Raw genomic sequence first — 24,350 nt, 5'->3', positions numbered from 1 at the left:
ATATTTTTAAATTTTATATATAGTAATAAGCATACACCTGAATCTAACTTTTCATTTTCCATTTCTTTTTCTGTTTGTTTAAATAAGGAAGTTTTAACCCATTCATATTTATATTTGGCCTTATTTCTCACAGTTTATCTTATGTTTTGTATTTGCCATGCTTTTTTAGTTTCTTCCCCTTCACTGCACATTCACATTTCCAATCATTTACTGAAATAATCACATTTTCTCAGTGACTTTTAAAAAATTTCTTTTGGAAGTTCTGTTTGGATGTTTTACATCTAATTTCCAATGTTTCTCAAAGTGGATTTAGGGATTAATTGTATCAAAATCACCTTGGGTGTTTGTTTGTTTTTAAGAGTTTATTTATTTATTTGAGAGAGCGCGTGGGCAAAAGCGAGCAGGAGGGCGAGCACTGAGAAGAGGGAGAGGGACAAGCAGACTCTGTGCTGAGTGCAGAGCCTGATGCAGGGCTCAATCCCACCACCTGGCAATCATGACCTGAGCTGAAATCAGGAGACGGAACCATTTTAACCAACTGAGCCACCCAGACATCCATGGGTAGTTTTTAAAAATTGTGGTAAAATATATAAGATTTACCACTTTAAACATGTGTTGTTTTTTTGTCTTTGTTTTTGTTTTTAGAGAGAGAGTGCCTGCGAGTGGGGTGGGGAGGGGCAGAGGGCAAAGAAGAGAGAGAATCTTAAGCAGGCTTCATGCCCAGTGTGAGCCTGATGCAGGGCTCAATCTCAGAAGCCTGAGATCATGACCTGAGCAGAAATCAAGAGTCAGATGCTTAACCAACTGAGCCACCCAGGTTCTCCCCACTTTAACCATTTTTAAACATACAGTTCAGTGGCATTAAGAAAATTCACATTGGTTTGCAAACATTACCATCATCCATCTCCACAACTTTATCACCCCAGACTAAAACTTTGTACCCATTACACAGTAACTCCCTATTCTCTCCCTTCCCCAGCTGCTGGTAGCCACCATTCTACTGTCTCTATTAATTTGACTATTCCAGATACAACATATAAGTGGAAATATATAATATTTATCCTTACATATCTGGCTTATTTCAATTAGCATAATATCTTAAAGGTTCATCCATGTTATAGCATGATCAGAATTTCATTCCTTTTTGTTTTTTAGAAGCTACATGAGATGATGGATGTTAACTAAACTTACTGTGGTAATCACTGCATAATATTATCTAAGTCATTATACTGTATAGCTTAAATTTATATAGTGTTGTATGTCAATTATATCTCAGTAATACAAAGAATTTCATTTATTTTTAAGAATGAATATTCCATTTTATGTACAGAATACATTTTGTTTATCCATTCATCCATCAGTGAACATTTGGGTTATTTCTACCTTTTGGCTACAGCGAGTAATACTGCTATAAACATGGTTGTACAAATATCTATTTAAGTTCCTGCTTTCAATTCTTTGGGTAAATGTGGTAATTCTATACTTAATGTTTTAAAAACCACCATCTTATATTCCATAGCAGCTGCATCATTTTATATTCCCAGCAGCAATGCAAAGGGTTCCAGTTTTTTCATATCCTCACCAAGACTTGTTTCCTATTTTTGATAATAGTTATCCTAACGGTCATGAGATTGAGCCTGCCTCAGGCTCCGTGCTGGGCATGGAGCCTGCTTAAGATTCTCTCTCCCCCGTGCCCCTCCCCACCCTGGCTCACACAAACACACACACACACACACACACACACACACGAGCTCTCTTAAAAAAAAAAAATTATCCTACCAGGTATGAAGTGATATCTCATTGTAGTTTTGATCTGCATTTCCCTAATGATTGGTAATATTGAGCACCTTTTCATGTGCTTATTGGCCATTTGTATATCTTTTTTGGAGAAATGTCTATTCAAGTCCTTTCCTCATTTTTAAATTAGGTTTTTATTTCTTGGTTGTTGTTACCAAGTTTTAGAAGTTCTTTATATATTCTAAATGTTAAGTCCTTATCACATCTGTAATTGGCAAATACTTTCTCCTGTGGGTTGTCTTTTTTCTGTTGCTATCGATCGTCCTTTGATATACAACCTGAGGAGTTTCTTAAAATGCAGACTGTAGATCCCCACCCTAGACCTACAGAATTAGAAAACCAGGAGGATAGTGCTTGAACATCTGTGCTTAAAAAGTGAACCAAGTGATTATTATGCCCAACTCTCTTAGTTGTTGCCCTTAAATTTTTTTGTTAAAACTTAAAAAGATTTTTTGGCATAAACTTGAAAACTGACCAAGATATCCTAATTCTTTTTTGATGAAATATAAATCCTAACACAATTATCCCCAAACTCCAATGTTTTATTGAAATTATATGGAATTTTAGTTTTTGATTCTTATTTTTTTTTCTTTTTTTTTTTAAGATTTTATTTATTTGAGAGAGAGCACAAGCCAGGGGAGGGGCAGAGGGAGAGGGAGAGAGAATCTCAAGTGCACCCCTTGCTAAGCAGAGCCTGATGCAGGGCTCAATTCCAGGACCCTGAGATCATGACCTGAGCCGAAGTCAGACATTAAACTGACTGAGCCACCCAGGCACCCCTCTTACTAATTTTCTTATACCATCCCTTCATATTCTTGAGAATTCTTTCTTTATAACTGCATTAAGCCTCTCAACTAAACCATCAACAATTATTTAGACTTAAATATAAATTTCTCAGTTCCTAGATGTCAACAGTTGCTTTATTTTCCCTCACATATTGATATTTTAGCCATTGATTACAACTATAAATCAAAATTATTTTCTTGCAGATACCATCATATGAATTTTGTCACTTTGACAACTTCAACTGTCTTCCAGAATTCTATAATGTAGATGAAAAGTCTGTTCTTCAAAGTCTGTTTTTTTATTTTAAAGATTTTATTTATTCAACAGAGAGAGACACAGCGAGAGAGGGGACACAAGCAGGGGCAGAGGGAGAGAGAGAACCGGACTCCCCTCTGAGCAAGGAGCCCAATGTGGGACTCGATCCCAGGACCCTGGGATCATGACCTGAGCTGAAGGCACCCTCAACGTCTGTTCTTCTGAAATGAGTGTGATTTTCATTTATTTGTAACCTGTTTTGTTCTTTTTGTCTTTATTTTATAAATAATTTTCTTTCCCTCTTTCTCACTCTGGCATTGTTTAGCCCCTTTCTTTATCTCTGCAACTTAGAAATATCACCAATATGTGTCTGTATATTTTCTCTCCTGCCCTGTCATTGTGTTCTAAAATATTCATTCCTTTTATGTTCCATATCAATCTCCATTTTCAGTCCTCTCCATTATATTACTTAGACCTTGAACTGAATTATATGGCAATAGTTTTAATTTCTAAGAATTTCTTTTTTTTTTTAAGATTTTATTTGAGAGCGAGAGAGCACAAGCCGGGGGGAGGGACAGGGGGGAGAGGGAGAAGCAGACTACCCACTGAGCAGAGCCTGACGCAGGGATCATGACCTGAGCTGAAGGCAGATGCTTAAAGGACTGAGCCACCTGGTGCCCCTAATTTCTAAGAATTTCTACTTTTCTCTTCTATGCACACTTTTTTACACGGTGTCCTATTCTTATTTTATTTCCTTCAGGGTCTGTTTCTCATCTTGGCCCTTTTCTTTCATACTGTTGGTTTTATTAAACTATCTCATAATTCTTTTTTTTTTTTAAAGATTTTATTTATTTGAAAGAGAGAGCGTGAGCAAGAGAGAGAGCATGAGCAAGGGGAAGGGGAGAAGCAAGACTGCCCTGCTGAGCAGAGAGCCTGACGTGGGGCTCAATCCCAGGACCCTGGGATCATGACCTAAGCCGAAGGCAGTTGCCTAACCAACTGAGTCACCTAGGCGTCCCCTATCTCATAATGCTTAATTTTCCATTCATAATTACAAATGAGGAACTGGGTAGACTGCATAGGAAAGCTGGTCTGGATTTCTACGCAGCTACACAGGTCAATTTAATCATTTCCCCCTTTTTATGTTCCATGGAGATCTGGGATTACTTTAGGTTCAGCTCTGCTTTATGATCTGGTCTTAATGCCCACTGTAAAAACCTCCTGTCAGTCTGATTCCCCACTTATTTATAAAATTTATGAAATAAATCTTTCACCTTTGATCAAGGGGCATCTGTTGTAGGCCAATCCCTCTTTATATATGGGGTGTAGGAGAGGAAATGGCTTTAGAATTAGCACATCAATTAATTTCCCACAAGAATTCAGTCTGGTCTCTTCCTACATCTTACAGTTGCTGACCCAAGCTTGAAATTTCTCTGTGCTCTCCTACCGACTTTGGACTGTGGCTTTTCTCTGCTGGTTTCTTGATCATATATACATTCTGTTTACCTTCTATCTTCTAGGAGTTTCTTAAAACTTCTGATCTATTAGTAGTGACCCTCCCTCTCTTCCTGCAGTATTATGGGTTTTTTCCTTCTTCTTAAACCAGTCCTGTCATAATAATGGGATTTTGAGATGGACAGAAAATAAACTGCTATTATCAGCCTGCCATTTGGGTTCAGATTCAGGGCTATCTTAAATACAATTTTTTTCCTAAGGTTTTCTCTATCTTCTAATCACAGTAATATTATAAGCAACCTAAAAGAGTCAAAAAGGAGTATTTTTAGATAAAAAGTACTTGTAGGTCACTTTAAATTTTGTCAGTATTATACCTGTCAATTGCTTGAAGATCATTGGCTGGATTCCAAGTAGGATCAAATAATACAACAACATTGGCACCAACAAAATTGAGGCCTAGTCCACCAGCCCTGGAGGAAACAGAAAAGGGCATATTAAAATAGCAAAAACATAATTGTTGCCCTCTAATTCAATTGTGCCATGTTTCTGTAACCAAATCAAATCAACCAATCTATAATCAATATTGCATTAACATCATAAAAGTAAGATGATTAAAACACAAACATGTCACAAACGAAATAGCTATGGGATATTATTTTTCTACCATTCTAGAATATCCCTAAACAAACAAACAAACAAACAAACAAAACCTTACCGTTAAAGCCCACATAAGTAGGTTGTGCTGTTTTTTTCATTTTTTGGATATTCAAATACTATGCTATAAAGATTTTCCTAACATACTTTCTAAAAATTTCAAGTATAGTCCAGCTAAATAAAGTACTATACACATTTTTAAAAATCAATACAGGAGTAGATGTACTTCTTATTCCTTCCACTAAGTGCAGCTAAAAACCCCTGGACATCATATTTATATAAGATTCTAAAAGGTAGAGAGAACAAGATTGGCTAGGGACTATACGAACTAAGGAATGACATGGCAATGAGTTCTCCAGCTATCTTTTTTGCTTAAAAATCCCAGACTGGGTTCTGGAGAAACCAGCATACTGGAAATGCCAACAGTCAAGACAAAAAATCCCCCAAGAAAAGCCTTCTTCCTTTAGCCAAAGAACCAGGAAAGGTATAGCCTTTAAGACAGAAAGATAATAACAGCCTATCCTTGTAAATACCATGGAAAAAAATCTATGGTCCCACTCCCAACCTGGTCAGTAAAGACTGAGTGAGGAGATTAGATTTCCACCCTTGCCTAACTACAATGGGGTGCCTCTCACCCACACCCAGGGAGTGTCAGAGAAAACTGACTGAGGAGCTGGGGACATTCATTTATGCTCAGCTATAACCAGATTCCCTCTGTGATGTCAGTGGAGGCTGTATAGAAACAGTAATGAAGTGCCTCACTCTCAGGATGTCAACAGAAGCCAAGCAAGAAACACAGATTCCCATCCTTATGCGGCTGGCATGGTGTCTGGCTAAAACAAGGAAAAAGCCCCACTATAGATAAGCTCAAAATAAAAAATAACAAAATGTGTGAAGAAACCATCTACCATAAGCAAGAGCCAGAAAGAACAACAAACAGAGGGATTAGCAGCCCCAAGTACAGGAGTTAATAGAGCAAAAATGCCATTCAAAAAGAGATTTAAAAAAATAATGATTAAAATTACTAAAGAAATAAGAGAAAGATTAGAAACCATAAAGAACAAAATATGAGTAAAAACAGGCAGATCTGAAAATATCAATAGGACTTTTAAACATGAAAAATAGTCTTTAAAAATTCAATGAATGGGTTAAATAACAATTTCTAATATAAAGAGATAATTAGGAGCTTTATGGCAAATCTTATCAAATCAGATGGAGTGAGCAGAAAAGGAATGAGAGATGACTGCTTGTCATCAGAAGTTCTATACTATTTGAACTGTTGTTGAAGACGTTTATGACTTTGAAAAACATTAAGAAATTAAAAATGCTTATTATTTAAAAAATTAAGAATGCTTGTGTGTACTTTATAAAACTTAACTGAAGACAATATTCTATGTCATTTATTGCTCTATAGGTAAGGAAGGGCTCATGTGAGAAATTACTTCTTGATTCATTCACAGGAAAATGGGAATCCAGAGCGTCTCTCCTTATGACTTCATTGCAAGAATTTGAGAATAACTTCAGGGTTCAACAGTAAGTAGCTCACTCATCATATATATAATTTTATTCCTCATTTTAAGTAATTATTGTGTTGACTTTTTACATTTTACATATGTTTGTTTTTAAAGTCCTTTGAAATTCTTTTTGAAAGATAGTGGGGGCAGATCTATAAAATACTTATTACATTAGATGTCCAAGTAAGGATTTGTTAGCCCCAAAAAGGGATTAATCTTCTTAGGTGTTTATATTGGCTTAAATCTTTCTCTAAAGTGCGTATATTCTTTAAAAGGTTTTAATGAGAAATTCATAAATAGGTGTTAGAACTGACCTAACTTCTATAAAACCTATTAATATGGAGCTGCTGTGGTTAGACCAGGTAGACAAAGGGAGGAAGTACATGGCCCACTAAGTCCAGTGGGCTCTCTAGTGCTCCTTGAGCACAGTTTAAAAACCACTGCTACAAATGATTCTCAGTTATATGATTAATAACTTGATTATTCAATTAAGTCTGACTGTTCTGACCACAAGACATGAATAAGAACACTATCACAGAAAATTCCTGGGAGGAAACATCCATTTCTTTTGATTGTTATCTTTATAAACCCAGACATATAAGGAGAATTCAGTGATGATAAGGAAATTGAGAGACAAGGTTAGGTAAAACTCAAGATATTGTTATTTCAGTCATAATTAATAGCATTTTTGCTGCTTCTCCTTAAAGCCAAATAAAACAAAGCAATATAAGCATAACCACTGAAAATTAATCCAGTAATAATTTTTAAATTACCCTAAATCTTAAAAGCAGTTAGATAAAAATCAAGTTATCAAATTTTATTTTCTTACATTGTGGAGACAAGGCAAATGTTAACATCTTGTGTACTGTTGAACTCTTTCACAATCTTGATTCTTTCCTCTGATTTCGTACTTCCATCAAGTCGTCGGTAATCAAGGCCGGCTGCCATACAGTATTGCTGCAGAACATCAAGCACCTAGAGAAAAGACATGAAAAAGGGCAAAGACAAATTCATGGTTTAATAAGTTTCATACCACTATAGAGATAAGATTTACTAAGTATTAATAATTGCTGCTTACAAGTTCTTTCTTACAATTACAAGAGCAACAAATATTTTCCTGGCTTCTGGCTCATGTATTTCTTCCCATTATCCTGAAACTGACTTTAAAGTTCACCAATGTTTGTCTTAAAAAAAAAAAAAAATCGGGCGCCTGGGTGGCTCAGTTGGTTAAGCAACTGCCTTCGGCTCAGGTCATGATCCCAGGGTCCTGGGATCGAGTCCCACATCGGGCTCCCGGCTCAGCAGGAAGCCTGCTTCTCCCTCTCTCACTCCCCCTGCTTGTGTTCCTGCTCTCGCTGTCTCTGTCTCTGTCAAATAAATAAATAAAATCTTTAAAAAAAAAAAAAAAATCGGGGCACCTGGGTGGCTCAGTTGTTAAGTGTCTGCCTTCGGCTCAGGTCATGGTCCCAGGGTCCTGGGATCAAGCCCCGCATCGGGCTCCCTGCTCCACGGGAAGCCTTCTTTCTCCCTCTCCCACTCCCCCTGCTTGTGTTCCCCCTCTCGCTGTGTCTCTCTCTGTCAAATAAATAAAATCTTTAAAAAAAAAAAATCAATCTTTTAGAAAACAAAAATCAAACTTTATTGTTTTTAAACTAAAACCGGATAAAAATAAAAGTATTGGCCAATTTATATAAATGAATTTCAGTATTTGTGCTATTTTCCAGGTTCTAAAATCTCTTAAATGTCTTGAACATTTTAATTATAACAAAAACACCAACAGAGAATTAAAAATCTATCTTTGTATTTGCTATTTGACAATACCCTGATATCATTGAGATTTAAGCATCTGTTTTAAAAGTTGCTTACCTCACTACCATTTTCTACAGTATGTATAAGATAGAAAATGTGGCTGGACACATTATGTCTCTTAGGCTTTGTGCCTCAGAAGTTAGGGCTGGGCCAATCAACTCACCTTGGTGGAAAAGGAGAAAAGAAGTATTTTATCTTTGTTTTTCCTGCAATGGTTTAAAAGCTGCTGAAGGACCTGGAAATGAACCACAGAAATCAACCACCAGTGAACCAGTTCCAACTAAAAGCACACTTTATACATATAAACATCACTTGAGAATTTCTTAAAAATTATTTTTATACAACATAACCTCAGTCCTCTTTCCTAATTCCCTTGATTTTTGCCAACTTAGAGAAATAAAGTATTAGATATTACATGAGATGTTATTCATCATCATACTGTCAATAATGAGGTAAGGTTCCCAAAGACTTTTGTTTCATCTCATCTGGTTTTAATAAAAAGGAAGCATTTTAGATTATGGGATGCATTTAAATGAATTAATTTAATTTCTAAAACACACTTTCTTTATACCTACAATATGTTCAGAAACTAAATTACAGAACAGCATTCCTTTTAGGAAGTATTTAAGTTTTTTCTAGATAGATATAATGAAATGTGTTTAATTACATCTAGGTTCTAAAAGTCTTGATATTTATTTTCTTAAAATAATCAGTCACATATACACCTCTTCTCATTTTATCCCCTCTGCTTCTCTATTTACAGTAAGCCCTGACTTCCAGATTTGATTTTGACCTCAAAATGTCAATAATTTGCCCCCATACACAGTGCTTTTAGGGAGGAAGCAAATAATCAAAAGCCTATTTATAATAGTAATACTGTTATTTTTAAAACAGGCATTTCCACATCTGGCAATGACAGTTCCAGAACACTGTGGAAAAGTAATCCACAAAGGAAAGAAAAGGAATTTTCTGAACTAAGCCTAAAATTTTTCTGAATTATGCAATAAACACTTCAGCAATTTTGTTTATTCACTGATAAGCATTTAAACTTAAATAAAAAATTGTAAGAAATATAAGACACTTTCAATAGTTGACTAAGAGGACAATGTTAACACTGACCCCCGCCATCCAATCCCTCAGAAAAATCCATGGGTTTAAAAAAAAAAGCTACTCAGATAACCAATCAAATGGTGAATAAAAATGTCACAGATCAGGTAAACCTAATTTTAATACTTGCAGGACTTATAAAGTAAGCTTTGCATTTATTTGCTAAATAAGCTTTGTATTTGCTTTATTTTTTAATAAAATAACTGATTCTATATAAAGTATGTGCATTTGAATTTCACATAATACATTAATTTTTTAAAATTAAAAGACTTTATTTTTTAGAGCAACTTTGGATTTACAGAAGAATAGAGTAGAATATACAGAGAACTCCCACAGACCCCCTCTCCGCCATCTTGCACTTCTGCCCCTCCCCTGCATGCAGCTTTCCCTATTATTAACATTTTGCATTAGGGTGGTACATTTGTAAAACAGATGAATGAATAAATTATTATTAATAATACATTATCATTAACTATTATTATTAAATTATTAACTATTATTATTAACTAAAGTCTGTTTATATTACTTACATTAGGGTTAATTCACTGTGTTGTACATTCCATGAATTTTTATAAACATGACATATACATGACATATAATGGTATGTATTCACCATTACAGTATTATACGGAATAATTTCACTGCCCTAAAAATTCCCTGTGCTCCATCTATGCGTCCCTCCTTGCAAACCCCTGGCAACCATTTATCATTTTACTTTCTCTAGAGTTTTGCATTTTCCAGAATGTCATATAGTTGGAATCATACAGTATGTAGCCTTTTAGACTGGCTTCTTCCACTTAGCAACATGCAATTAAAGTGCCTCGAGTCTTTTTTGTAGCTTGATAGCTCCTTTCTTTCTATTACTGAATAGTATTCTATTGTCTGAATGTACCACTATTTATCTATTCACCTACTGAAGGACATCTTGGTTGCTTCCAAGTTTTGGCAGTTATAAATAAGATTGCTATAAATATCTGTGTACAGGCTCTTGTGTGAATATAAATTTTTAACTCATTTGGGTAAACACCAAGGAGTGTTGTAAATAACAATTCACAGCTAAGAAATCTTGGGCCTAACTTTTCTCAAATTAGTCAGGCCTAGAGATGAACATGACCCCTATATGATCCCAACAGCACTAAATTGGGTCCTAAGTCTTTTTCCCCACCCCCTACAGTAAGTGGCTCTGTGGTATTTCCCGAGGGAAGGGAAAATGAAGATTCTTATCAGGGGAGTAAGTTCAACTTGTGACCATCCACTTGAATAGTAGTTGAGATCACAAAAGACCTTTACATATAAAAGAAAAAGGTTGAGTTCATGAGTGTAGTTTTGAGGGTATGAAGGGTACAATGAGCATTATATCAACAAATAAATTACAGCTGCAGGCTGACCTATAATAAGAGAAGCACAACTAGCATCTTTTATCACCTGAATTCAAGATATACATGCAACTTGGATTTCTTAACTCTCCCCATAGGCAACAGATTATATGCCTATACATTCTATATCACTAAATTACCAGATGATGTTGATAATCAAATGATGAAACATAATCTTAAAAATATAACCCTAGGTTATTACTATCAGTCTCTGTCTTGCTGGTGTTCTCTCACAAAACAAATAAACTACAGGCTTCTTTCACATATACAAACACCTACCCAGCCTCCAGCAACAATTCATGCTTGCTTTTTCCCTTCTAAAAATCATAACAAAAAATAAATGTAATAATTATTTTAATCAGACATTGTTATTCCTAGATATATAACTCCAATAGTACATTTTAAATCATATGTTGAGTATACAAGAATATAAAATGTAGAGTTATAAAATTCCATTTAATATTAAGAGTAACTTTTTAGTGAAGAATCATAATGAATGCAATTTAAATATATAACAATAGATAATACAGTTTTCACAGGAGGCCATGGTTTCTGGCCTGGGAAATAAGTGGGATAATAAGTGCTCAGTTCTAAATTAATTGAGCTTTTTATATTGTTTTATTTAAAAATAAATAAAAGTCAATAAAATGGATGACAAAATAGATTAACTATTGTTAGGAAAGATTGTTAGGAACTTTACTATTGTTAGGTTTGAATTATTTATTATGATAATAAATCATAGAATATTCTAACACAGACTTATTTTAAAAATACACAACTCTCAACAAAGTAGGTATAGAGAAAACATACCTCAACATAATAAAGGCCATATATGACAAGCCTACAACTAACATAACACCCACTGGTAAAAACTAAAAGCTTTCCCTCCAAAATCAGGAACAAGACAAGGATGCCTGCTCTTGCCACTGTTATTCAACATAGTACTAGAAGTCCTAGCCAGAGCAATTAGGCAAGAGAAAGAAATAAAAGGCATCCAGATGGGAAAGGAAGAAGAAAAACTGTCTCTATTTACATATGGCATGATCTTATATATAGAAAACCCTAAAGACACCACCAAAAAAACTGTTAGAACTAATAAATTCAGTGAAGTTGTACGATACAAAATCAGTCTACAAAAATTCATTGCATTTCTGTACACTAATAAGGAAATATCAGAAGAAGAAATTAAGGAAACAACGCCATTTACAACTCTATCAAAAAGAATAAAGTAACTAAGAATACATTTAACCAAGGAGGTGAAAGACCTGTACACTGAGAACTGTAAGACATTAAAGAAGACACAAATCAATAAAAAGGTATGCAGTGTTCATAGGTTGGGAACTAATGTTGTAAAATGTCCATACTGCTCAAAGCATTTATAGATTCAATGCAATGGCATTTTCCACAGAAACAGAACAAACAGTACTAAAATTTGCATGGAACCACAAAAAAACCCAAAATAGTCAAAGCAATCTTGAGAAAGAGCAAAAAAAACTAGAGGCATCATACTTCCTAATTTCAAACAATACCACAAAGTTATTGTAATCAAAACAGTATGCTATTGTCATAAAACAGACATACAGATCAATGAAACAAAATAGAAAGCCCAGAAATAAACCCACACATATATAGTCAATTAATTAATGACAAAGGAGCTAAGAATATACAATGGGGAGAAAGACAGTCTTTTCAATAAATGGTGCTGGGAAAACTGAATAGCCTCATGCAAAAGAATGAAATAGATCTCAGTAAGACATCTGCACCCCCACATTTACTACAGCATTGTTTACAATAGCCAAGACATGGAAAAAATGTTCAGTGTCTGTTGATAGATAAATGGATAAAGAAAGTGTGATATATACATACATAATGGAATACTGAGACATAAAAAGGAAGGAAATCCTGGCATTTGCAACAACAGGAAGGGCATGGTGCTAAATGAAATAAGAGAGAGAAAAACAAATACCCTATAATCTCATTTATATGTGGAATCTAAAAAAAAAAAAAAAAAAAAAGCTTGTATTTATAAGTACAGAGAACAGATTGGTGGTTGCCAGAAGCAGGGGTTGGAGGCAGGCAAAATGGGTGAAGGTAGTGAAAAGGTACAAATTTCCAGTTAGAAGTCCTGGGAATTTAATGTACAGCACAGTGACTACAGTTAACACTATATTACATATTTGAATGTTGCTAAGAAAGTATATCTTAAAAGCTCTCATCATAATAAAAAAGACTATGTGTGGTGATGGATATTAACTAAACTTATTGTGATAATCATTTTGCCATATACACACATATCAAATCATTATGTTGTACACCTAAAACTAATATGTTATATGTCAATTATATCTCAATAAAAAATACATACACAGTTTTTAGGTAATCTTTTTGGCTTTTATTTTATTTCATTGAATTAGAGGTCCAAGCAAACTAAACTATGATGAGTGTATGTAGATTAACTGCTAAAAATATTTCCAGGATTTTAAGAAAACCACCTGACTACTTCAAATTACTTCTTTATTTATTTAGCCAAAAGAAATAACTTACTTTCTTCTTAATTAAACCATAATGTTGGGAATTGTTTTGTAATAATCTCTGAATCCATAAATAAAATTCTTGATAGTTACTAAAGAGTTAAATAAAGTGGCTGCCAAAAGGCTGGGAGCTACCAGCAATTCACGCAGCTGTCACCAGCAGTGCCCCGAGGCCTGGGTCACGGCTGGAGAACCAAGCCTTACCTTTCCCACCCTTCCCTGGGAATACATCACCGAGAGCAGCATCTACAGGTCAGTCTCCTGGTGTACAACAAATGCTCCCTTGCTACAAATGAGACTTAGCAACTTTCCAATATAGGTTGGCAAGTAAAAACAAGAGGCAGAAAATTCAGTCTAGACACAAAGGTCTTGTCCACCTCGAACCCTTTAAGAAGTTTCTTTCTCTAATTCCCAGCTATTGCCTATCCTCATCCTTGTATTTGGCATTCGAATTTATATTTCTGGTAGAAAATCTCTTAAACATTTGAAGATAAGCTATTAAATATGTGGCAACAGCATACATTTTTAAGAGGGCATACATCTCATAAATCAGTAAGAAAGTCTGAAGTATATCTGATGTAACCACAAATTGAGAACCTACTGCATGCATGGTTCATTGTAAGCCAGTAAATGCTGATAAGGCTACATCAGTTGTCTTTGGCTACAGTCTCTTCTGAATGATTGGGTATCTGTTCTGATTAGTTATTGTCCCTGTCATACCATTGATAAATATTTTGTATATCACCCTTATGTGTGTGCAGCCTGAAAGAGCACTTACCTTCATTTTCCCACTGTATTTTGGGTCAGAAAGGGTTTCAAAGGCTGCATCTTTGCTTTTCTGCACAAAATCTGGAAACTTGGAAAATACCTGATCACATATCCTTTTGATAAGTGTTTCCTTAGGAGGAAAAGACAGAAAAAGGAAATTTCAACGTAACACATTTATACCTATATAAATTGAGACTGTTTATGGAAAAATTCTATTTAGAAGGAATATATACTTTGAAGATATTATCTTCTCTAAGTCAGACTAATAATTCAGAAAATCTTAAAGTGATAATGTTAATCATATATGGCTTTGATGAGTTCTGAGATAATGATAGGACTAATAATTTTATCATTATTCTTTTATAATCTCTAAAGCAAGGAATCAAATACTTCCCAAAGAGCAAACAGTACTATCAAAGAATAATATTAAATGCTTATAAGATTTTAAAATTATATTTGAACAGCTTGAAGACTATAACACAAAAAGAAAATATAAAATCATTATATTAAAAAGCCTTAAAATAATAAATAAATAAATAAGCCTTAAAGAAGATTTTTTTAAATTTACGTTGTGCTCTAGAATAAGATACAATTGAAATGTTCAAAGTAAATGATTGCGTTTATGTCTAAACTTTGAAACTGCTGATTTTTGCCAATTTGGGAAATAGTTCTAATATTTAACATACAGATTACTGTAAGTGAATTTTAATCCAGTAGGTTGGATAAATGGAGTTAGATACATTATTAATAGAATAAGACCGACTCATCAAATATCTTACTTAGTAATTATATCAAAACATGTTAGGAAAACAAATATAGCAACATTACCAGAGGCATAAAAAAGAGTTATTATTTTAACTTAGGCTTCAATTTTCCCTTAAAAAACTTAAGAGCATATACTTCTTTGACACCCAAAATAAAAAATGAGCAAGTCAGTTTCCTCTTAAATTGCATACAAAAATAACTTAAAGATACTTGGCTACGACATTTTATAGCAAATATAAAATCTTTATGCCAAACAGCATCACAAAGAAATGTAAAAAGCCAGCTCAAACCTGGTGTTTGGAGGAGCTAGCAGACTGCAGGAGTGCAACATGGTTAGCTACCTTCTGAAGGACTGCAAGATAACTGAAATACAAGGTTTTCACTGTTTCACCATGTGAATTGGTCTATAACCAGAAAAAGAGAAAATAAAAACAAGCAAGGCTATGTAACTACTGACTTCATAAACTATATCACTTACACTAATGTTTATCATCTGGTTACCCCTGGCACAATACATTCTGAGAAAATTATGGTGAACTGTTACGTAAAATATCCATGAATCACTTAATGTGAAATCATACTTTTGGTGATGTTTTTAAGAAAAGAGGGGAGAAAGTCCTCATTCCAGAAAGTATCTACCCTCATGATCCACAGTGATAGAGAATGCTGCCATACAAGGTTCCTGGTAATAAAAAATGGCACGGGGGCAGGGTTATACTTCACTGTCCCTTCACTGTCCTCTTGTTTATATTCCAAGGCATCCGAGGAAACTGTGCTATTCTGAAAAAGTGACGCAGTTAAAAACAACAAAATAAATGAGAGATGGAATAAATCTCAATCTAGATCAATATTTATTCGGGGTCCCTCTATGTACATGAATATTTGACAGATAACTTGATAATAAAATAGAGAGGTAAAAAAAAAAAGGGCAGGAAATACAGATAGAAGGTTAAAAAAATACAAACTAATATTTGTTTCTAAATAAAAATAAAATACTCTATTATACCAATGTACAATTTTGAATAATTAACACTCTATCAGAATAGTATTTTAAGCCTGCTATCAAAGACTAAGTTTACTATTAAGGGATAAAGAGAAACTTCTGAAAATAAGATGAAGTCCCAAGATGAAGTAGGCTACTTCCCAACAAAAGTTGAAAGGGAGGATATCAAATTGAAGCTACTAGTTTCTGAGAGCTACTGAAAAACCAGTTTATTGAAAAGATATTTGAATATTATATTTTGCTATGATTACTATTTGATATTGTAAAATACTTTTGGAAAACTATTCCTTTTTATGAACTTATGGCGTCTAAAGTTAAAGAACTGAGGAAAAGTTATTTTATCTGCTCCTTACCTCCAACATTAGAACAGAGAACTATGTAATCAAAAGGAAGATGTGGAGATACCACCCAGAAATGCTTGCCTTATAACAACAATTTCTCCTTTTCCGGCCACTGCTGCAGCTACAAGGCTCAGAAGACTGAAGTATCAAAGTCACATCTTTTGTTTCTAATACCGTTTGATAGACAGCTTTCTGAAAATCTGTCAGAGAACAATACACCATCTGCCAAGATGAAACACAAGGCAATTATTGGTACTTTTTTATAGCAGTAGTAATCATAACACACATCAGATTTTGAAGTCTGTAAGAGTGAAAACTGCTTATAAACTATTTTTCTTTTAGATATATTATTATGACAATTTCTCCCACCCTACTCTAAACTATATAAATAACTTTCTTTTCAAATAAATCTCATAGAGTTTGTTTTTCAATTGAAAGGAATCAAATATGAAAAAAACAAGTGTTTTCCTTATATATTTCTAAATATATTCTGGGTCTTTTCAGGCTTTCATACTACTAGCCCATCATGCAAATAAATGACTATGGTTTAGGTCAAATAAAAAACTAGATAGGGAGGGGTGCCTGGGTGGCTCAGTCGGTTAAACGTCTGCCTTCAGCTCAGGTCATGATCAGGTCCTGGGGTCCTGGGAGCCTCACATCGGGCTCCCTGCTCAGCCGGAAGTCTGCTTTCCCTCTCCCTTTGCCCCTCTCCCCTGCTTGTGCTCTCTCTCTCTCTCAAATGAATAAATAAAATCTGTAAAAAAGAAAAAAACTGGATAAGGAGAAAAGGGAAAACTTTGGAACAACAGTATGAATAGTACTTACTGAATTCCCTGAAAACTTAGAAAAAAATTTAAAACTTTATTATTCTTATTTGTATTATAATTTGTATTTGATATCCTACTATAAATTCCTAAGATTAGTAAAGGTAAGAATTAAGAAAATACACATAAAAGCAACTACAAGTTTCTATTTTATGCCCAAATTAAAAAAAAATTTGATAAAATCATGCCACTAATAGGTTATGCAGGATATAATTTACCTTATATTTCTAGTAGCACTGGAAGTTGGTAAAAGTCTTCTAGATGTAGTGGTATATAACCAGGGTCATAAAAACCCATAATAAGATTTTGAAAAATGTGAATAAAAAGGAAAATCCATCTATTTATAAATATTTATATATCACTACAACAGAATATTATAAAAAAATGACAAATTCTGTTGATTGTTTCTTTTGGTATACAGAAGCTTTTAAGTTTGATGTAGTCTCACTTTTTTTTTTTTAAAGTTATTTATTTGAGAGAGAGAGAGTGCGGGGGTGGGGGGGTGGTGAGGTGCAGAGGGAGAGTGAGAAAGAGTGTTAAACAGACTCCACACTGAGCACTGAGCCTGACGCAGGGCTTGATCTCACGACCCTGAGATCACGACCTGAGCTGAAACCAAGAGTCAGACGCTTAACCAACTGCACCATGCAGGCGCCCCATAGTCTCACTTCTTTATTTTTGCTTTTGTTGCTTATACTTTTGATGTCATATTCAAAAAATCATCACCAAGACCAGCGTCAAGGAGCTCTTTCCCTGTTTTCTTCTAGGAGTTTTAAAAGATTATGTTTTGTGTTTTAATCTTTAATCTATTTCCAGTTAATTCTTGTGAGAGGTATAAGACAGGAGTCCTACTGCATTCTTTTGCATTTGAATATCCAATTTTCCCACCACCACTTATTGAAAAGAGTATATTCCTTTCTTACTCCCTGAGTATTCTTGGCTCCCTTGACTGTATATGCGTGGGTTTGTTTCTGGGTTCTCTATTCTACTCTACTGATTTACGTATCTGTTTTTATGCCAGTACCATACTGTTTTGATTACTATAGCCTTGTAACACAGTGTGAAATCAGGAAATGTGATGCCTGCCAACTTTGCTGTTCTTTCTCAAGATTGCATTGGCTATTTCGGGATCTACTGTGGTTCCATACAAATTTTAGGAATGTTTGTTCTATTCCTGTAAAAATATGCCATAGGAATTTTGATAGGGATTGCACTGAATCTATACATGGCTTTGGGTAGTATGGATATTTTAACAATATTAATTCTTCCAATCCATGAACATGGGTATCCCTTCCATTTTTTTGTGTCTTCTTCAATTTCTTTCATCAGTTTCTTATAGTTTTCAGCATATAGGTCTTTCACCTCCTTGGTTAAATTTATTCCTAAGTACCTTAAAACATGTAGTAACATTTACTAAACACTCCTCACATGCCACACACTTCAGAGCAACCATATAAGGCAGACACTGCTATCATCACTCCTATTTAACAGATAAAGAGACCAAGGTTTGGGAGACTTAGCAAATTGTTCAAGGTCACAAAACTCCTAAGTAGGGGAGCCAGGATTCAAGCCTATATTATTTCATTTCAGAGCCCAAGCTCTAAACACTCTGTGCACAATTCTCTCTTCATATATTTATGGTTATTGCTCCTACTGGACAGACAATTAAATAACATACATAAAATTGCACAAAATATTTTAAAAAGTGGGGGTTCATTAAGTATTCCAATTAAACAATACTATTTGCTTTAGAGCAAAAAGTCAATTTCCCCAACTTGTTGTCAGTTTATTTTCCTTTCAAATCTATTTTTTTAAAGTAATAATCAACAGGATATCCTAAGTTTAGAGAGTATTTGATAGTATTGCCCATATATGGGACATTAATTAAGCTTAGTTCATAGTAATTTATAGAACCTTTATTCCATTACCTGAGTTAGAAGAACCACAAGATTAAAAACCAGAAAAGAGGACCACTACATTCTTAAACAATTGACAGAATTTAATTATAACTTTCCTAAAATTCTTCAAATTAAGTTAGTTGTATAACTACAGATAGCATTCTAAAAGAAACAAACCTATGAAACAAAGCTTTTATACTGTAGTCCTATAGCTGTTATTAAGGTCTCAAAGAATACACTGGGCTATAGATAGTAGGCAAAATATATGAAGGGCAAAATATGAACAGAAAACAAATTAGGGAGAGAGTTCTTTCTTCATTGAGAAAGAATTATACCAAAAGCGTTCTTATAAAATAAGAGAAATGAATTTAATGTATACTAACAATAAATCTGTTAGCTGACCTGTTAGATTGGGCTCAATTAATGCTTTCTGAATTTGCATATAATACTTTTTTTCCACACTGAGTAAACGGCAAAAAACTATATTCATAAAATACCACAGGAGATAGATTTCCTCTTAAGAAGAATTTTTTTTCAGAAAAAATAAAACATGAGAAATTAATAAATAAATGATGAGAAATTAATAATTTAAACAAATGCAGTTCTTACCCGGTCTTCCTTCTTAGGCAACTGATCCTTGATTAGAGTCTTGGTACGCCTGAGAAACCATCCAGACATCTTCTTTGCAAGCTTTTGCATGGCCTTTCGGCCAGTGGCTAGTTCTCTTTTTGTTGCTGTGTGTCTCTGACCATGTTCCACTGGGTCAGAAAACTGCTTCTTGAAGTGGATCCTACTACCTAAAAGTCCTGGCACAGCCCTTTATAAAAAATTAAAATAATTGTTTATAAAACAATTAAAAAAATGACTTTATTAAATTATCTAAAAAGAAACACATTGACTTCTTTCGCTTCTAAGAAATATACTAAGTCACTTGTTCATGAATGATAACAATAAAATGAAAGAAAAGAGAATGTTTTTTCTTTATGACATTTCAATAAATAACTATAAGATGACAGAACTGGTGAATAAGTTCAGATATTTACTGCAAGGGCCAAGAGTAATATATAAAGATAGGTATTCATGGGACTCTACTCTGTATATTGTGTTTGAGACAAACACATCCATAAATAGACATAATTTTTTTTTAGAAACTATTAATTAGCAAACAAGGTAACATTAAGTTAAAGAAATATTAAAAATTTTCCAAAACGGAAAAATTATTTTCACTCACCAGTCCATAACACACCACAGTTCTTTCATGTTGTTCTGAAGAATGGTTCCAGTGAGGCCAATGCGGACATTACATTTCAAAGCTTTCATAACTTCTGTTATTCTAGCCTTTGGATTCTTGATTCTATGAGCTTCATCCACAATGATACCTGACCATTCCAAACTACAAAGTGAGAAAAAAAAGGGGGGTGGGTAAATGTTGAGAAAACTTCTCTTTCTTACTCTGTATAATTTTTAGAGAGCAGCTTTCTCTACCAAAGTTTTAGAGTTTTTTCCCTATTTACTCTTTGATGATTCCATAGGATTCTCAGTTAGTTAAATGGTCCTGGGTTTGGACAACCCATAAAAATAAAATATGTAGGGAGACAAAAGGATAGATTCTGTTTAATGATGGTGGAATTAAAAATTCATTTAAATATCACTAAAATGACAGAAAAGGATTTTTAAAAAGAATAAACTAGTGAAATATAAAAGCAAAACTTGTAATGTCAAGTCTGAATGAAAAATGTCAATATAACTTATTAGCTCTCTCTGCTAAAAAGGTTTAGAATCAATTGTTAACCCAGTAGCAATGAGCACCAGTAGTAATCAGACCACTAAAACAAAAACAAAACAAAACAGAGCCCCATGGAGAAATGATTGATTTCAGACATGCAGCAGGGGAAATAGTGAAGAGCCAGAAAACACAGATGTATCCATAGACGAATGAGGGCATGTCCAAAGGACACAAAAGCCAAACTAACTGGAAAATTTGAGCATCATTAAGAATAATGATTATAACTGAATATAAAACACTGAATAAATAAAAACCCCAAAATTCTATGAAAAAAATTAATTTAGATCCTTACCTCACGCCATAAACAAAAATAAACTAAAAACAGATCATAAACCTAAATATAAGAGCCAAAACTATAAAACTTATAAAACATAGGAAAAAATCTTGTGATTCTGGGTTAGGCATAAATTTCTTAGATATGACACCAATAAAAAATTTTTGATAAGTTGGACTTTATTAAAAGTTAAAAACTTCTGCTCTTCCAAAGAAACCATAGGAAAATGAAAGACATGCTACAGACTGGGAAAAAAACATTTGCAAATCATAATCTGGTAAAGAGCTTATACACAGAATATATAAAGACTTACTGCAACTCAACACAAGCTAAAACAATCCAATTTAAAAGATGAGTAAAGTATTTTAATAGACATTTAACCAAAGAAGATATACAAAGGACAAATAAGTACATAAAAGATTCTCAACATCTTTAGTCATCAGAAAAATGCAAATTAAAACCACAAGATACTGCTACAAACCCATCTGAATGGCTATAATCAAAAAAAGATTGACAATATCAAGTGTTGACAAGGATATGGGGAAACGAATCCTCATACACCATTTTGGGGAAAGTGTAGTTACTTTTTTGTGTGTGTGCAGCTACTTTTCTAAAACAATTTGGCAGTTTCTTAAAAAATTAAATTTCTCCTAACACCCAGCAATTCCATTCCTAAGTATCTGTCCAAAAAAAAAAATTTACATCCACACAAAGACTCGTACATAAATATTCACAGCAGCATTATTCATGACAGCCAAAAACTGGAAACAATCCAAATGCCCATGCATGATGAATGGATAAACAAAATGAGGTATATACATATAATAGTATGTTAAGCAATAAAAAGCAACAAACTATTGAAACATGCTACAACATGATGGACCTCAAAATCAAACACAAAAGACTACACAGTGAATGATTCCATTTACATCAAATTTCCAGAAAAGGCAAATCTATAGAGGCTGAAAGTAGACAGCACTCCTTGAAACTGGAGATGGGACCACTGATTGACTCAAAGCAAAAAAACTTTTTGAGGTGATAGAAATGTTTTAAAACTGGATTGTGGTGATAATCACAACTTCATAAATTTTACTAAAAATCATTCTCTACTTAGAATGGGTATATTCAATGGTATGTCAAATCCACTTCATTAATCCATTAATCCATAGTGACACTCAGAAAAGGGGAAGATGGGAGGAAAACTTTGCTATCATTGTAGATGACCATTACACCAACATCTTAGTCTGAAAGTTGGCCGAAGAATCAAGCACTTGCCTTGCTTTTTTAGTTGATATTATAATTAATTCCTAATTAAAGGAGAATGCCAGTTAATAAGTGTAGAAGAAATGATAAATTCAGGAAAACATTATTTTGTAAAACCCAGTAAAATATCTGATTGAGCCAAGAATAATTTTTGTATGCTAATACCACTAAGCAAAAGGACTGAAGGATCAGAATATTCAAATAGTGGCAAAGTACCACCCCACAATTGTAAAGGGAGAAACATAACTTTATAATCTCTGATGACCACTTCTTTAGCCTGTAGGACAAACTTGGCATCATTAATAGTGAAACAACCTGACATTAATATCTCCTGAAGTAATGTAATATGAAGCCCACAGCCTCACTTATGAAGTATTTTTATCAAAAATATTTAACCTGAATCTCAACCTTAGACCAAAATCAGCTTATAGAAATACAGATGTAAAGGAATACACAATTCCTTGAGAAAGTAAATAGACAAGTCTAATATTTGAGACATCCTAAAAGACAACTGGCCTGATCCCCTCAAAATATCATATAATAAAAAAGTAAGTTGGGGGAATGTCCCAGATTAGAAGAGACTAAATACACTTAATCAACAAATCCATCATTTGAACATTTATTGGATCCTGCTTTGCAAATACTGGATATTAACAATATTTTGAAGGTAAGTAAGGAAATTTTAATTGCTGTTAATTTTCTTAAGTGTGACAATGATAATGTGTATGAGAAAAAATATAATTAGTTTTAGGAAATCTATGCTAAATATTTTGGGATTATACTGTCATGTTATTTACCGTTTACTGAAATGACTTAATACCACCACTGTACATAGACATAGACACACATATATTAACATATTTTGCCAACATTTGAATACACACACACAAACACACACACACACACACAGAACTGGTGAGTATAGGTGGTAAGTATATAGATGTTCATATACTGTTACTTCAATATTTCTACAGGTTTGATAATTTTTTAATATAAAGTTGAAAAAGAACAAAAGAACCAAGAGAAAGGAAAAAATGACCACAAAATTGTAAAGGCTGGGAAAAAAATGAACAAGATGACTTACAAAAGCAGAGAAAGCAGAAGCCTATGCCAGTGGTGGTCTTCAAAAGCTAGGAATTGGTGGTACCAGATGCCTCTGGAAGTTGGAGTTATACAAATGTTCATGTCTAAGAAGCAACTGGATCTCCTAGCTAGTAGTTCCTACTCCATAAAATAGTCCAGCCAGGTCACCCTCAACTAAGCAAAAGAAGGACAAAATCTAAGACGAAATCAGCGGGTGTGCTGAAAACTAAAAAAATAAAAAATTTAAAAAATTAAAAATTGGGGGCGCCTGGGTGGCTCAGTCGTTAAGTGTCTGCCTTCGGCTCAGGTCATGATCCCAGGGTCCTGGGATCGAGCCCCGTATCGGGCTCCCTGCTCGGCGGAAGGCCTGCTTCTCCCTCTCCCTCTCCCCCTGCTTGTGTTCCCTCTCTCGCTGTGTCTCTCTCTGTCAAATAAATAAATAAAATCTTTAAAAAAAAAAATTAAAAATTGCAGCATAAAAATTTTCTTTAGAGATATGGAGGTAAAAGTAGAAAGAGAAGTAAAAGAATTGAAAATGGCTGTGTCTGAAGAACAGGTAATAGAGGTGGCAGGAAGGAGTGAATTGCAGTTTTTCATATTTGGATCTCTAAATAATATGCATATATAACTGATAAAAATGAAGCAAAACATAAAAATAATAACAAAAAGAGATATAGCTCACATATAGTGTGTTTACTCTGGATTATCTATGATCAATGTTTAATTCTATCAGAGTGCTATTCTCACAAAAATTACTTAATATTTGAGCAAACTTGTTGAATCACTATGTTGTACACCTGAAACTAATATAACATGTTATGTCAACTATACCTCAATAAAAAAATAAAATACCAGATTGCAGCAACTCTAAAACAGAATTACTTAATATTTACTCAAATGAAATCTAAATTATTTTGAACATTTGTCAAAATAAAGCCATTTGAACAAATAACAGAAAGCTACATATAACAAACACTGTGACATTTAATTTTTCAATTTTACACAGAAATCTGGGACACATACCGACAAAATTCCACTTCAGAATTCTTATTTAATATTTG

General features: G+C 33.9%; 1 protein-coding gene and 1 long non-coding RNA gene across 5 annotated transcripts in view; one reads left to right on the top strand and one right to left on the bottom strand.

Annotated features, from left to right (window-relative positions):
* LOC123849618 (uncharacterized) overlaps window positions 1-24,350 on the top strand; it is a 150,005-nt gene that overhangs the window by 64,883 nt on the left and 60,772 nt on the right. The window contains exon 2 of the long non-coding RNA XR_006792114.3: window positions 6,408-6,480. This is a non-coding gene — a long non-coding RNA (uncharacterized LOC123849618). The remainder of the gene's footprint in view (window positions 1-6,407; window positions 6,481-24,350) is intronic.
* Window positions 1-24,350, bottom strand: part of ERCC6L2 (ERCC excision repair 6 like 2) — a 131,852-nt gene that overhangs the window by 60,152 nt on the left and 47,350 nt on the right. For all 4 annotated transcript variants that reach the window (XM_064579485.1, XM_045882365.3, XM_045882363.3 and 1 more), the window contains exons 5-12: window positions 20,115-20,276; window positions 19,493-19,700; window positions 16,243-16,383; window positions 15,108-15,221; window positions 14,063-14,182; window positions 8,434-8,505; window positions 7,291-7,436; window positions 4,668-4,763 (exon numbers count right to left, since the gene is read on the bottom strand). In XM_064579485.1, coding sequence (XP_064435555.1) covers window positions 4,668-4,763; window positions 7,291-7,436; window positions 8,434-8,505; window positions 14,063-14,182; window positions 15,108-15,221; window positions 16,243-16,383; window positions 19,493-19,700; window positions 20,115-20,276 — 1,059 coding nt within the window. The remainder of the gene's footprint in view (window positions 1-4,667; window positions 4,764-7,290; window positions 7,437-8,433; window positions 8,506-14,062; window positions 14,183-15,107; window positions 15,222-16,242; window positions 16,384-19,492; window positions 19,701-20,114; window positions 20,277-24,350) is intronic.

Source organism: Mirounga angustirostris, unplaced genomic scaffold (assembly GCF_029215605.1).
Source record: "Mirounga angustirostris isolate CCGP_5_RB_7025 unplaced genomic scaffold, mMirAng1.0.hap1 SCAF_15, whole genome shotgun sequence".
Lineage (NCBI taxonomy): Eukaryota > Metazoa > Chordata > Mammalia > Carnivora > Phocidae > Mirounga > Mirounga angustirostris.
This window is presented reverse-complemented; position numbering and strand designations above follow the sequence as displayed.